The following is a 13760-nucleotide window of genomic DNA, read 5'->3' on the forward strand; positions in this document are numbered from 1 at the left end:
ATCATAACATTGAAAATTTGGCATGCATTTTCTATCTCCCATTGTAATTTGTACCCAAATCCTACGTATTGTTTGAAGGCCTGTATATAACTCTCATCAGGATCTTCTTACCCTTGCATTTTCTTAACTCTACCCACAAAGATTCAACATCTTCCAATCCCATGTCATCTCTTTCTAAGGATTTGATTTTGTTTTTTTTTACCAACAAAGCCATGCCCCCTCCTCTGTCCACCTGCCTGTTCTTTTAATACAATATGTATCCTTGGATGTTAAGCTCCCAATTACAGTTTTCTTTCAGCCACAACTCATTGATGCCCCAATGTTATACTTGCCAATCTTGAACTGCACTACAAGATAGTCTAACTTATTCCTTATGTTGTGTGTATTCAAATATAACACCTTAATTTGTTTTTGATTTTGTCCCCATGTTACACTGCAATTCACCTCACTGACTGTAATTTTGCCGTCATCTGCCTGTCCTTCTTGATAGTCTCACTACACATTGCCTCTGCTTGTACACTAACTGCCCCATCTTCAGCCCTATCACTCCAGTTCCCATCCTCCTCGCCAAATTAATTTAAACCAATTGCAACAGTCCTAGCATAACAGTAGATAACAGATTGGTCTGTGGAGACTCATTGATAAATGAATAATTACAAAATCTTGCTATTAGTTCATGCTGTGATCACCTGAATAATCAGGAGTTCAGGAGGGAATATTTCATTCTCAGAGAGGCATTGACAATGTTATGATCTAAAGGTTACATTGAGTTTAACTGCAGTATCATTGTTGAAATGAAGGATCTGCAAATAGCATGTGTGCTGCAAAATGATTCAATTAATTTTTTTTGCAGTTTCATCCAATATTCTTATAGATTATGCCCTACCAATATTACTCTGCAAATTATTTGTGGACCTAGATTAATAGATCTGAGGCATTAAATTATATTTTTGATGTTGACTAAGTTCTCAACAGTTTTGCTGTTTCAAAATACTAAACGTCTCCCAATTACTGCATAATTAGCTAACTACTTTTTTTAGGTTAATGTTGAGATGGTCCTGTCAGCACTGCACTTTGTGCCGTGGAGAAATCAACAGCGGCCCTCACTATTATGGATAGAAGAGGCAGAAGCAAGGTTTACTGGGCAGTCATTCCATGTACTGTAAAGCTAGTGATCGTCCATAAACTTACAGTCAGCAATGCGTTACACTACATGCACTGATTCATAATCTACACACTTAAATATTTACCACACAGCACGGGGAGGAAATGGACGGTGATTTATAGGTTTCCAGTTGTGAAATAGCTTTCCTGCCTTGAGACATATTAACTTGAAGATGTACAAACATGTATCAATACTTAACCACTTTCTCATTTCTAGGTAGATTGAGTTTAGAATTGTTATTAATTCCATTCTAGTTTTAGCCTTAAAGGAGAAGTTTAAATGCCTAATTCTGCACAAAATTTTCCTTGTGTTGAAGATGTAACTTGGCTTTCTTTGCCCTTGCCAATAGTTTTAAAGAATTTCCACAGTATTGCAAACTCTACTTGGTCACTTCAATGGATCTTTGCAAACAACCTTGCCTCCATTCCTTTTCTCTCTTTTTAAGTAATCAATATAGCAGCAAGTGATACCAACTTAAAGGTATTCCTAATATATAGCTTTGGAATTCAGGTCCATCATCCAAAGGACTTTCAGTAATATTCTGGAGGACCCTATCTTATATTGATAAATGATTCCAAGGAAACAAAGAAAGAAGAGCAAGGATTAATCTAGGAGAGCAGCACAGAGGCACAGCTGGGAGCTTCACAGTCCCAGCCGCCCAGGTTCACGCTTGATCCTGACTGTTGTCTGTGTAGAGTTTGACAATTCATCCTGTGACAAAGTGGATTTCCTCTGGATGCTCTAGTTTCCTCCCAGACTCCAAAGATTTGGGTTGATAGATTAATTGGCTACTGCAAATTACTCCTAGTGTAGATGGGTGATAGAATTTTCAGGAAAGAAAGAACCAATTTTTAAAAAATAGGACATTATCATGGGTTATTGGCTATGTACAACTGGGTTGTTTCCTACATAAACTAAGTTTTGGGTCAAAACCCTCAGAATCAGGTTTATTATCACCAGTATGTGATGTGAAATTTGTTAACTTAGTAGCAGCAGTTCAATGCAATACATAATATAGAAGAAAAAATAAAATAATAATAAGTAAATCTTATTCTGTATACTTTATACTATACATATATTGAGATTAAAAATTGAGCAAAAACCAGAAATACTACATATTTTAAAAAAGTGAAGTAGTGTCTAAAGCTTCAATGTCCATTTAGGAATTGGATGGCAGAGGGGAAGAAGCTGTTCCTGAATCGCTGAGTGTGTGCCTTCAGGCTTCTGTACCTCCTACAGTGGATGGTAACAGTGAGAAAAGGGCATGCCCTGGGTGCTGGAGGTCCTTAATAATGGTTGCTGCCTTTCTGAGACACCGCTCCTTGATGTCCTGCATAATTTGTAGGCTAGTACCCAAGATGGAGTTGACTAAATTTACAACCTTCTGCAGCTTCTTTCGGTCCTGTGCAGTAGCCCCTCCATACCAGACAGTCATGCAGCCTGTCAGAATGCTCTCTGCAGTACAACTATAGAAGTTTTTGAGTGTATTGTTGCCATCCCAAATCTCTTCAAACTCTTAATGAAGTATAGCCGCTGTTTTGCCTTCTTTATAGCTGCATCAATGTGTTGGGATCAGGTTAGATCCTCCAAGAGCTTGACAGCCAGGAACTTGAAACTGCTCACTCTCTCCACTTCTGACCCCTCTATGAGGATTGGTATGTGTTCCTTCGTCTTACCCTTCTGGAAACCCTGCCTCAGGATGGCCTGATTATTTATTTCTTTTTGTCATTGGCCCACTTTATAATATCATGTTGGATGAACACAGCCAACTGTGGGGCGAAAGGAACGGTTAACATTTCAGACCCAGACCCTGCATCGATACCTGATGAGATTAATGAGAGGTCTGACTGCCGCCATCCTAACCAGGATCTTGACCCTGAAGTGTTGACATTTTCCTCCAGCCACAGATGTTGCTCGACCTGTTCAGTTTCTTCACCAGATCTTTTTGCTCCAGATTCTATCTGTGGTCTTTGTGCCTCTCTCTTTATAATTTTACATATAATTTAGATGGTATTTATGAATATGCCTACCCATTTAAACATCTGAAGGCCACTTTATATAAAGTGGTTTATAAAATTGAAGAGGTCTGGATGTGACATTTTTCTGCTATAAAAATTAATGTTGTTGTATTATCACTGGAAACTTTTTAGCGCACAATTGGAGCAATAGCATTACAATGGCAAATCTACCTATTGTTTACTCAAGAGTGCCCTCTCTCTCCTCTGATGGTACCCTAGCAACAAATTCTCATCTAATGACTCATTTCATTAGGCAGCATTTTCCTGCAAAGTGAAACATCTGAATGGATCTAAAAATCTGTTGTGCTGGACTAAGTAATGTAAGTGACCACGTGCTGCAGCAAGCAATGAGCCTCAACATCAGATCAAAATTTGAACTGTTTTACTGCTTCTTCTATGGTTCTCTTTAAGTAAATCTGCATGAATTTGATTGTGCGGAACATCAGTGTAATGTCCATAATTTAGGACTTGGTTATTTGTACTTGACAAATCAACCCCAACATGTACTGAGCTATTTGAAAACAAATTAATTGCTAGAGGATCAGAGATGAAGATCTGACGTCCAAGGGCAGAGTCCAGGGGTGGGGGTGATGATGAGGGTTTGACGTAAAACATTTATTTACTTATTTTGCAATAAAGTGTGGAGTAGGCCTTCTGGCCCTTCAAGCAATGTTGCCCAGAAACCCCTGATTTTACTCTAGCCTCATCATGAGTCATTTACAATGACCGATTAACCTACTAACAGGTACACCTTTGGATTGTAGCAGGAAACCAGAGCACCCAGAGGAAATCCACACATTCCATGGGTGGGGGGTATACAAACCCCTTACAGAGGACGCCAAGATTGAATTTCGAACTCCCACACCTTGTGCTGTAATAGATTCATGCTAACCGCTACGTTACCATGGTAAATGTACTCGAACATGTACAAAATCAAGTTTATTGCCACTCAACTCCACATATGTATACCGCCAAACGAAACAACGTTCTCCCAGATCAAGATGCACAACAACACAACACATCTTACTCACACACATAATACATAAACTAATATTACCACTAGACAATTAACAAATAAGATTCATTTGCAACACAAGTTATAAAGTAAACAGTATAATGCTATTGGCGCTTAATGCCTGTTGATACCTGGGTGGTGGCAGGGATTTCAGTGGAATTATGGGCTGAGGAAGAAGCTGCTTCCATCTTAACAATTCTTGTCCTAATGCTACAGTACCTTCTGCCTGATGGTGTGTGTGGGGGGGGGGGTCAAAGAGGCTCTTGGACAGATGGGGGGGATTACTGACAGTACTAAGGACCCTGCGTATGCAATGCTCCTGATAAGTATCTCTGATGGATGGGAGAGACCTCGAGGATCCTTTCAGCGGTCCTCAGAATCCTTTGTAGGGTCTTGCATCAGATGCCTTGCAATTCCCATACCAGATGGTGATGCAGGTGGTTAGGAAACTCTGCATGGTGCTCCTGTAAAAATTGGTTAGAATTGGGGGTGGGGTGGGGAAAAGAGGGGGAAGAGCCTCACTCTCTTCAATTTCCTCAAGAGGTGAAGTTGTTGCTCTGCTTTTTTATTAAAGAAGTTGTGTTGAGGGACCAGGTGAGGTTGTCCATTACGTGCACTCCCAGAAACTTGATGCACCTAACTCTCTCCATGGAGGAGCCATGTATGCGCAGAGAGGTACGGTCACCCTGCACCCTTTCTGAAGTCCAAGTCATCTCTTTGGTCTTACCAGCCGCTCTACCTCCTCTCGGTATGCCATGTAGTCACTGCTAATGAGGCCACCCTCTGTTGTGTCATCAGCGAACCTGATGATCGGCTTGAATGGGATCTAACAGGGCAGCCATGCATCAGCAATGTGAACAGCAGCAGGCTAGGCATGCAGCACAGGGAGTGCCGATGCTCAGTGTGATGGAGCTAGAGGTGCTTCTGCCAACATGGATTGACTATAGAAGTCCAGGATCCACTTACAGAGACAGCTGTTGAGACCCAACAAGGACAGTTTGCCTACCAGCTGTATTAAATGCCAAGGTGATGTCAATAAACAGCATCCTGGCATGTTCAATGCAGAGGGTGATTAAGAACTAGAAAACAATGCCTGAGGTAACAAAGCAAAATGTGCAAAGTTCAGGCTCCTCGAGGATCTCAATAGGTCAGGCAGCATCTGGGCAGGAAAATGGGTAGTTGACATCTTGGGTCCAGTCGAATGGTCTCGATCTGAAACACCACCCATCCATCGCCTCTCTACAGATGCTTCCTGACCTACTCAGTTCCTCTGGCACTTGTTTTTTCCCTCCTGCAGATTTCAGCATTTCAGTTTCGTGTTTCCATTTTGAAATGATATTCAAAAAGGAAAAGTAATTTGCAGTGCTATTGAAGGAAAAACTTAGAAATGGGACTGAATAGATTGCTCTCCAAGGAGTTAATGAGGACATGATAGGCCAAATGCTCTTTTCTCAATATAGAACCTCTATGATAAATTTACTATTAAATAATATACTACTTTTCTAATTCTCTCTCAACATGAAATAGCTTAAAATAATGTACAAGTTGTTCTCAGACTGCTGAATTTGTGGTTTCTGTAGCAACTTGCAGATTATTATTAGATAATGAATTTAGTAATCGGGCTCAACAATGAATAGAGGATAATTGCTTAAAATTGTAAATGAGGATCATGCCTTGTCCTTTTCTCCACTATTACTGTAACATTTTTCATATCCTGTCTCAGTACAAGCTAAGAAATCCACAAGTGAAGTTTGCAATCAACTTTTTCTCCAACGATGTGCTCCTATTTTGGTCATGCTGTGTGTAGCATAACACAGAGACATTAAAGGTGACAATCAAATGAAGCTTTTCTCTGAGACATAATCCAACAATTTGACAGGCTAGCAATGTAACTAAAAATAGAACAAAACCATTTTGTGACTCAAGCATGGAGAACTACAAATCCTTAATTAAAATAATTGTTATGAATAATAAACTGAATGCATTTATAAGAAGTCAGCCGAAGAGTAGAGTGATTCAAAACAAGCTCAGCAGGTAGCTGGAGCTTGCATAATTTCACTGTCATTGTTTGAAGGCAAAATGTTTAAAAACCTGCAGCGAAAATATGCAAACCCACTTGCATTTGATAAATAGAGTTTTGCACTCACCCTTCACCCATGTTCCTGTTGCATTGCCCATTATGCACATCATTGCAGCGCAAGAGCAGAATTTTATTGTAGTTGTAAATGTCTTAACATGATATTGTGTACAATGAAAATGACATAATCAAAGCAGTGGGTAGATGTGGACATCAAGGTGCTGCATGACTGGACTGAAATGCCACTTTGTATTTGGGCAGTGGCAATTGTGTGTTCGCCCAGTGAGCTTACTTTTAGTGGAAAATGGAAGAACAAGCTAATAATGGTGGCACCAGAGGAAGCATGCACTATAGTACTTCTATAAAGGGGATCTTAGCATTAGATGCAAACAGGAGCTGCAATTGCACATGAAGCTTGGACAGTCAAAGGTAGCAAATGAACAGGGGCAACTTCCAGCTGCAGTAGCTTGTATTTTAATACAAGGCAGCAGGTCCAGTCATAATGTGCTGCAACAGCTCTGGCAATAAATAAATAATTAAATAAATAGACAAATAGATAAACACAATGATTTTAAAAATACCTAAAGTATGGTCCTTCAGTGTTTTTATTCACATCTTCTACCCACTTAGCTACATTATATTCTCTTTTGTACCATGGGTTTAAATACCTGCAGAAAGCATTGGTGGGTTCAAAGAAAGTGGAAGAAGAAGAAGAAGAAAAGAGATCTGAGGTCATAGCAAAGCTTAGCAAAGAGCTTTCTTCACCAAAATGCAAGTGAACGTGCCACATACATCACCATGGATCTTCTCAGCAACTGCAAAGTATTCAAATGACAAAATCCAAGATATATCAAGGCTGGTGCAGTTTCCACAACAGTCAGTTGCCTCAAGAAAAATCATGGGGCCTGCTTTGTGGCCAACTACAAAATTCTGATCTTACTAAAAAAAAAGGTTAATATTGGAGTTTTGCATATTAAGCATGAGATTGCAAAACATTTATGCAAAAAACCTGGCATGTAATTTATTATAGGTAGGGTGTCTTGCATAATTAACTGGACAAATAAAAACAGATTATAGTAAGCTCCACTATCACTGCAAACATTGCTCTTAATCAATTTAAGTAAAGTTAAATTTTTCAGGAAACCATGCAAAAATTTGTTGCATTCTTCTCCACATTATAAGATACTCTAGAAGAATGGCTCCCAACCTTTAATATTCCATGGATCAATACTATTAGGCAAGGGGTCCATGGACTCCAGGTTGGGAACCCCTCCTCTAGAGTAATGAATTAGGTATAATTAACCAATGGCCCAAACAGTTGTAACATTATTCATATCATATCATTTCCAATACAGGCTGTTTATCAGCTGAAAAAAGTTCAAATTAATAACCAAGCTATAAATCAGATCCTTTAGTTATCCAGATAGACAACACATCTGAATGAGCAATGTTTGCCAATCTGCAGATAAGACTATTCTACTGTCATTTAGTCTTTCATCCATCAACAGTGACAGTCAATATAAATAGCATTTTCTGAATATAGATGTATAGCGCTGTGGTGTTGGATGCGGTTAATGGATTAGTAGTTTACCAAATTATTGGCCGCTCCAGTGTAATCATGGAACTTAAGCACATATTGCTAAGAAATACTCCTTGTTACAAAACAAATGTACCTATTGCATACAATTCCATATTGTCTAGCTGAGAAGTGACATAATTCTAGGAAATGCTCGTAAGGCCAAAAAGTTAAGAAAAAGACTATTAAATTTTATCAAAATAACATAAGTTACTGGTTTTAAGAACAGTAATGACTTATTTATATCACAGATGTGCCTTATATTAAAAATGGCCCAGAAATTGGATTGTGACTGAAATGGGAAGTGATCCAGGAGAAACATTTGTTGTTTACGGCTCATGGTGGCAAGAGGATTCTCACAACATTTAAGGAGCAGTTGAATCACCAAGCTGTAGTAGGCTATTAATTAACTGCTAGCATATAGGATTAGTATAGGTGGGTACTTCATGGTCAGTAAAGACATGGTGGGGCAAACAGCCTATTGCTCTGTTGATTGACTCTATGACTCTTGGCTCATCCCTGAAGAGTCATAGAGCTCTATTCCTTATTTCCTTTAATATCCCAAAAACCCTACCAATCTCTGTCTTGATTATAGTCAAATAATACATCTCCACACCTTCTTGGATACAAAACTCACCACACTCTCGGTGAAGATTATTTTTCTCTATTCAGAACATGTTGTATGCTTTAATGAGATCACCTCTTACTTTTCTAAACAATTGAGACCACAAGCCTAGTCTGCTTAGCGTCTCCTCACTGGGCAAAGACAATACACCAGGAGACAATCTGCTGAATCTTCATAGTACACCTGTTTACACAAATATATTCTTTCCTAGGTGGGGAGATCAGGCAGTACTCTGCATGCAGACTTCCCACGAATTCCAAAGAGATGTCTTTATTCTGGCCCTCAAAACCCTTGCAGGAAAGGTAAACATGCATATTGCCTTGCACATGTAACTCTTAACTCTTAGGCACACTTTTCAGTCTCTCACCATTTAAAAACTTGAATTCCTACCAAAGTAAATCTGCATTCCTTATATTATGCCCACATTCCATGATGCCTCTCTGCATTCTCCAAAATTAAACCAGCCACACAGCTTTAAATCCTCAGAAATGATCTCCTCATCAAATTATCAATTTATTGATTAGATTATTATGAACTTCTGGACCCCTGAAATTCATGATTACTGTGCTCAATTGGCCTCCCTATCTAAAATAATTTGTTTGTTCCTACTCTATCTGTTCATTAACCATCCTCAATCCCAGATGCTCAAATTTGTTTATAAACTCTCACACATCACCATATCAAAGACTTTATGAAAATCCCAATCACATGCTCTTTCTGATCCACTTTGCAATACTGTAGTTATAGCTTTGAAATTGAGTTGCCAAATAAGATTTTCCTTTTACAAATCCAATTGTCATTCCCTAAATCCTCAATTACCACAGTTTTTAACACCATCTTCACAAATGATGTCAGTGGAACTGATCTTCACTCCCCAAAGTTCTCTTTTTGGTGGAATTATATTTACAGTACTGCCATCCGATTTGTGAGAAATATTCTCAAAATTATGTAATTTTGGAACATGCAACCCTTGCGTCCATTATCTACATAGTGACCTCTATCAAAATGTTGTTAGAAGGGTCAACTGGTCCTTTAGATTTAAGGCCCATTATTTTCTCCAATACTACTTTTTAATTAATGTTAATTCCTTTCAGTTTCTCATTTGATCTAGATCTGTTTCCACTCTACCTAGAAGGTTTTCCATGCCTTCTTCTGTGAAGCCAGATATTAAATGGTTGTTTAACTTTGCTGATGCTTCCTTATTCCCCAATATAAGTTCTTCTGTCTCTATCAGTAAGCTGAGGTGAGGGTGCCCCTTTTTGTTCTCTTAATTGACTTCTCAATCTCAGTGATTCCTTAACAAACTGATAGTTTGGCTGCTATGCTCCTGAAGCATAGGGCTTAAACGTGGACAATCCTTACAGCAGTTGGACAAACTAATTGCACAAAATGGTAAAAATCAGTCTTTGGGCCAATTGTCTAAGGCAAGATTCAGGCAGGCATCCTGGACAACGACATAGTGCTCTAACAAAAATGCCATTTGTTGCTCTGAAAAATGAGGCAGCATGCAATCGAATTTCTGGGACATTGCACTTTATACCAGAAACCTCTTCTATTCAAATTCAATTAAATCCATCATATAATTACTACATAACAACAATTGCACTCACATTTTGGTTAGAAATTTCAACATCACAGATTGCTTGACTTGCTGCTCAGCACCATGCTCTACATAACACCCAGTTCTACATCATTACAAACTTACATCAAAAATAAGCAGTGCAAGATAAAATAGGCAATAGCAATTGATCACTGACATAAAATACAGCACATTGTTTTGAAATAAATTATGTTCTCTCCTATTAAGTTTTTTTACAACTTTTGTTAGTTTCAACTTTGGAATACTTATTTAACAATAGAAATATTGAAGTCAAAGTGAAACTAATTCAATAGTTCCCCCTGGCAATTAAAGATAAACGTAAAGAGAATATGTCTTCAAATGAAGATAACTTCCACATGTCACAGACCAAATCAGAGATTTAAAAAAAAATTAATCCAGCCCCCAAGTAACTTGTTGCTCTGTTGTGATGGATGAAAATGTATTCTGTGGATATGATAGTGTCAATTTACACTAAAATGAAATAATAGAGCCCGATGTATTAAGCTTCACATTATAACACAGGTATGAAATTTAGCCCAGTAAAGAAACATTTGAAGGGAATATAGAATAAAAGTTTTTTTTCTGCTACATGGCTTTGAAGATCCCTATCACTATAATCAACAAAAATTAAAGAAAGACTTAAGTGTGTAAAAAGTTATAACTTCAATTAAAATATATACCTCTTCACTGTTAACATAATTAAATTGTTAAAACTTTTGGCTTTTCTGTGTGTAGTGTGGATCAAACATTGCAGATAATTTTTCTTTAAATTCAACTTTTACAATTTAATTCTTTTTCAGGGTACAGCATAATCCACATTTATTGGTTATTGAGGAGTTGACCTCATGAACTACAGTGTTGAAGCATCTCCCAGAATTCCTTTGGGGGTAGTTCTAGATTTAGACCAGACAACAATGAAGGGACAGCAATTTATTTTTTTATTACAGGATGGTGGGAGATTTGGAGGGGAACCTTCAGGCTGTGGACATTCACCTGCTGCCCTGATTTTCTTGCGACAGGTTTGGGAAATGGTGTTGAAGTAACTTAGACAAATAACTATACTGAAGGAAATTAAAATTTAGGGTAATAAATGGGCTCTATTTTGTCTCACATGGTGTTAATTTTCTTGAATGATATCAAAAGTTACACATTTAGGCTAAGTAAAGTATTCTATTATACTTCTGCCAAACAGATAGAAGGTAGGTTTGGGGGAGTTGAGTCATTTACCACAGAATACTCAGTACCTGAGCAGTTGGTAGCCACAATATCTATGTGACTGGTCGAGTTGAGTCTCAGCACAATACTGGCCACTGGGGTTGTTGATGGTGAGGCATTCAGTAATGGCAAAGCCATTACATGTCAAGGATAAGTGGTCATCAAATTCTCTTTTGTTGGAGTGGGTCTTGGCCTTTAATGTTGAATGTTTATTCCTTGCCATAGATACAGCCTGACCCGCTGAGTTCCTCCAGCACTTTGTGTGTGTCATTGTAGGTCATTACCAGAATCTACTGTAGTGCAAATGTTACTTGCCAATCATGAGTGCACACCTGGATGTTGCTCAGGCTTTGCTGTCTGCAGGCACTGACTACTTTATTTGTCAATGACTTGAAAATGGATTCAAACATTAACAACTTCCATTGCCATCATCTGACTGGGTATCATGTTTTCCCTCTATAGCTTATACACATTCTTCCCAATCTCTGGTTTCCTCACACATCCTAAAATCTTGGCTGCGGCAAATTGTCCTTTAGTGCAGGAAGTGAAAAAAGAATCAAAGAGGAGTTGTGAGAGAGAATGACTTGCAGGCTGTAGCAAAATATGGAGATAGGAAATGGGAGTGATGGTATAGCTGTGTTGGCTGCCAACTGGGTGACTGTCCTCCTTGTATGGCATAATGCAAGGAATAAAGAAAACATGTTTGAATTATTTTGGAGGTTTTCTTTCAAACATTATTTGATTATAGCTTTGGCAAATTTTATTTCTTAACCATCAGGCTACAATTACTCTGAATGTTCAAATTATGAACAGATTAATCCTTGGTAGAATAACATTCTATGCAAAGATTTTACAAACTTAAGAATCTGTGACATGTGGAGAGAAATGAAAGCAGAAGCAGCTTTTATTGGCAACCACAGTTCCAGTTTGCATGAGGATAATATTCAGGTAGAAAAGTAAAATCTAATCCATTAGCTCCAGACAAGATGAAATAAAAAGTGTAATAAGATGTCAGATTAATCTGAACCAACATATTGCTTATAGCAAAACTCTGCAGTCGTTAATTAATTCTTCATTCAGGTTATACTTTAGCAAGGGGGAAAAATCGCAAAGGCAAACAGGAGTTCAGTAATCTAACTTCACTTGCTGAAGCTACTTAATCTGCAAGCCTCTATACAGCATTTCCACAATTTATAACTAAATATGTTTTGTACTCACTCTGTAGAATTGGAACGTGGCCTAAATTTCCTCCCTTTATTCTTCTTTCGGTTACCTCCTAAATTCCCTTTTAAAATAATCAGGAAAAATTAGAGAAGTTTGGTAACAGAGTGAATGGTATCATCATCTAACTCTAAAAATACATACTGATGACAGTTCATGAAATGGAAAAGGTACCGCAGATGAAAAACATAAACATTTCTAAACATGAAAATAATGAATTTCTCTATTCATGCTGGCCTTTTCCCTTAAGGTTGTGACTCATCTGTTCAAATACAGAATACAGACCATTAACTGGCAAACAATTTTGTTGTGTATCAAAATTCATTCCAGTCCTGGATATTGATTCTCACTATTCAAGTTCAATAAAAAAATGTGTAGTTAAAGTAATTTTACTTTAACTAATTTTACTCCATTGTACATTGTGATGTACATTTCAATTACATTACTGCTTTGGAAAGTGCCAAAGGACTTGCAATGACTGCATACTCTCTATTTCCTTAATACTTTTAATATTTCCTTTTATTTCCTTAATATTTCCTTTTGGAAAGCATCAAGTTGGATAAGTCGCTGGGACCAGATGAGATGTACCCCAGGCTACTGTGGGAGGTGAGGGAGGAGATTGCCGAGTCTCTGCCAATGATCTCTGCATCATCAACGGGGACGGGAGAGGTTCTGGAGGATTGGAGGGTTGCAGATGTTTTTCCTTTATTCAAGAAAGGGAGTAATGATATCCCAGGAAATTTTAGACCAGTGAGTCGTATTTTAGTGGTTGGTAAGTTGATGGAAAAGATCCAGAGAGGTAGTATTTATGAACATTTGGAGAGGCATATGATTATAATATAATTGGCTTTGTCAAGGGCAGGTCGTACCTTATGAGCCTGATCGAATTTTTTGAGGATGTGACTAAACACGTTGATGAAGAAAGAGCAGTAGATGTAGTGTATACGGATTTCAGCAAGGCATTTGATAAGGTACCCCATGCAAGGCTTATTGAGAGAGTAAGGAGGCATGGGATCCAAAGGGACATTGCTTTGTGGATCCAGAACTGGCTTGCCTACAGAAGGCAAAGAGTGGTTGTAGATGGGTCCTATTCTGCATGGAGGTCAGTGACAAGTGGTGTGCCTCAGAGATCTGTTCTGGGACCCCTACTCTTCGTGATTTTTATAAATGACCTGGATGAGGAAGTAGAGGGATGGCTTAGTAAATTTGCTGATGACACAAAAGTTGATGGGTGTTGTGGATAGTGTG

At 38.3% G+C, this 13760-nt stretch overlaps 1 protein-coding gene across 4 annotated transcripts in view; it reads right to left on the minus strand.

The window, feature by feature from the left end:
- Positions 1-13760, minus strand: part of adam22 (ADAM metallopeptidase domain 22) — a 337659-nt gene that overhangs the window by 16267 nt on the left and 307632 nt on the right. For all 4 annotated transcript variants that reach the window (XM_059972204.1, XM_059972203.1, XM_059972205.1 and 1 more), the window contains one exon: positions 12510-12576. In XM_059972204.1, coding sequence (XP_059828187.1) covers positions 12510-12576 — 67 coding nt within the window. The remainder of the gene's footprint in view (positions 1-12509; positions 12577-13760) is intronic.

The sequence above is a fragment of the Hypanus sabinus genome, chromosome 6, assembly GCF_030144855.1.
Source record: "Hypanus sabinus isolate sHypSab1 chromosome 6, sHypSab1.hap1, whole genome shotgun sequence".
NCBI classification, from domain to species: Eukaryota; Metazoa; Chordata; class Chondrichthyes; order Myliobatiformes; family Dasyatidae; genus Hypanus; species Hypanus sabinus.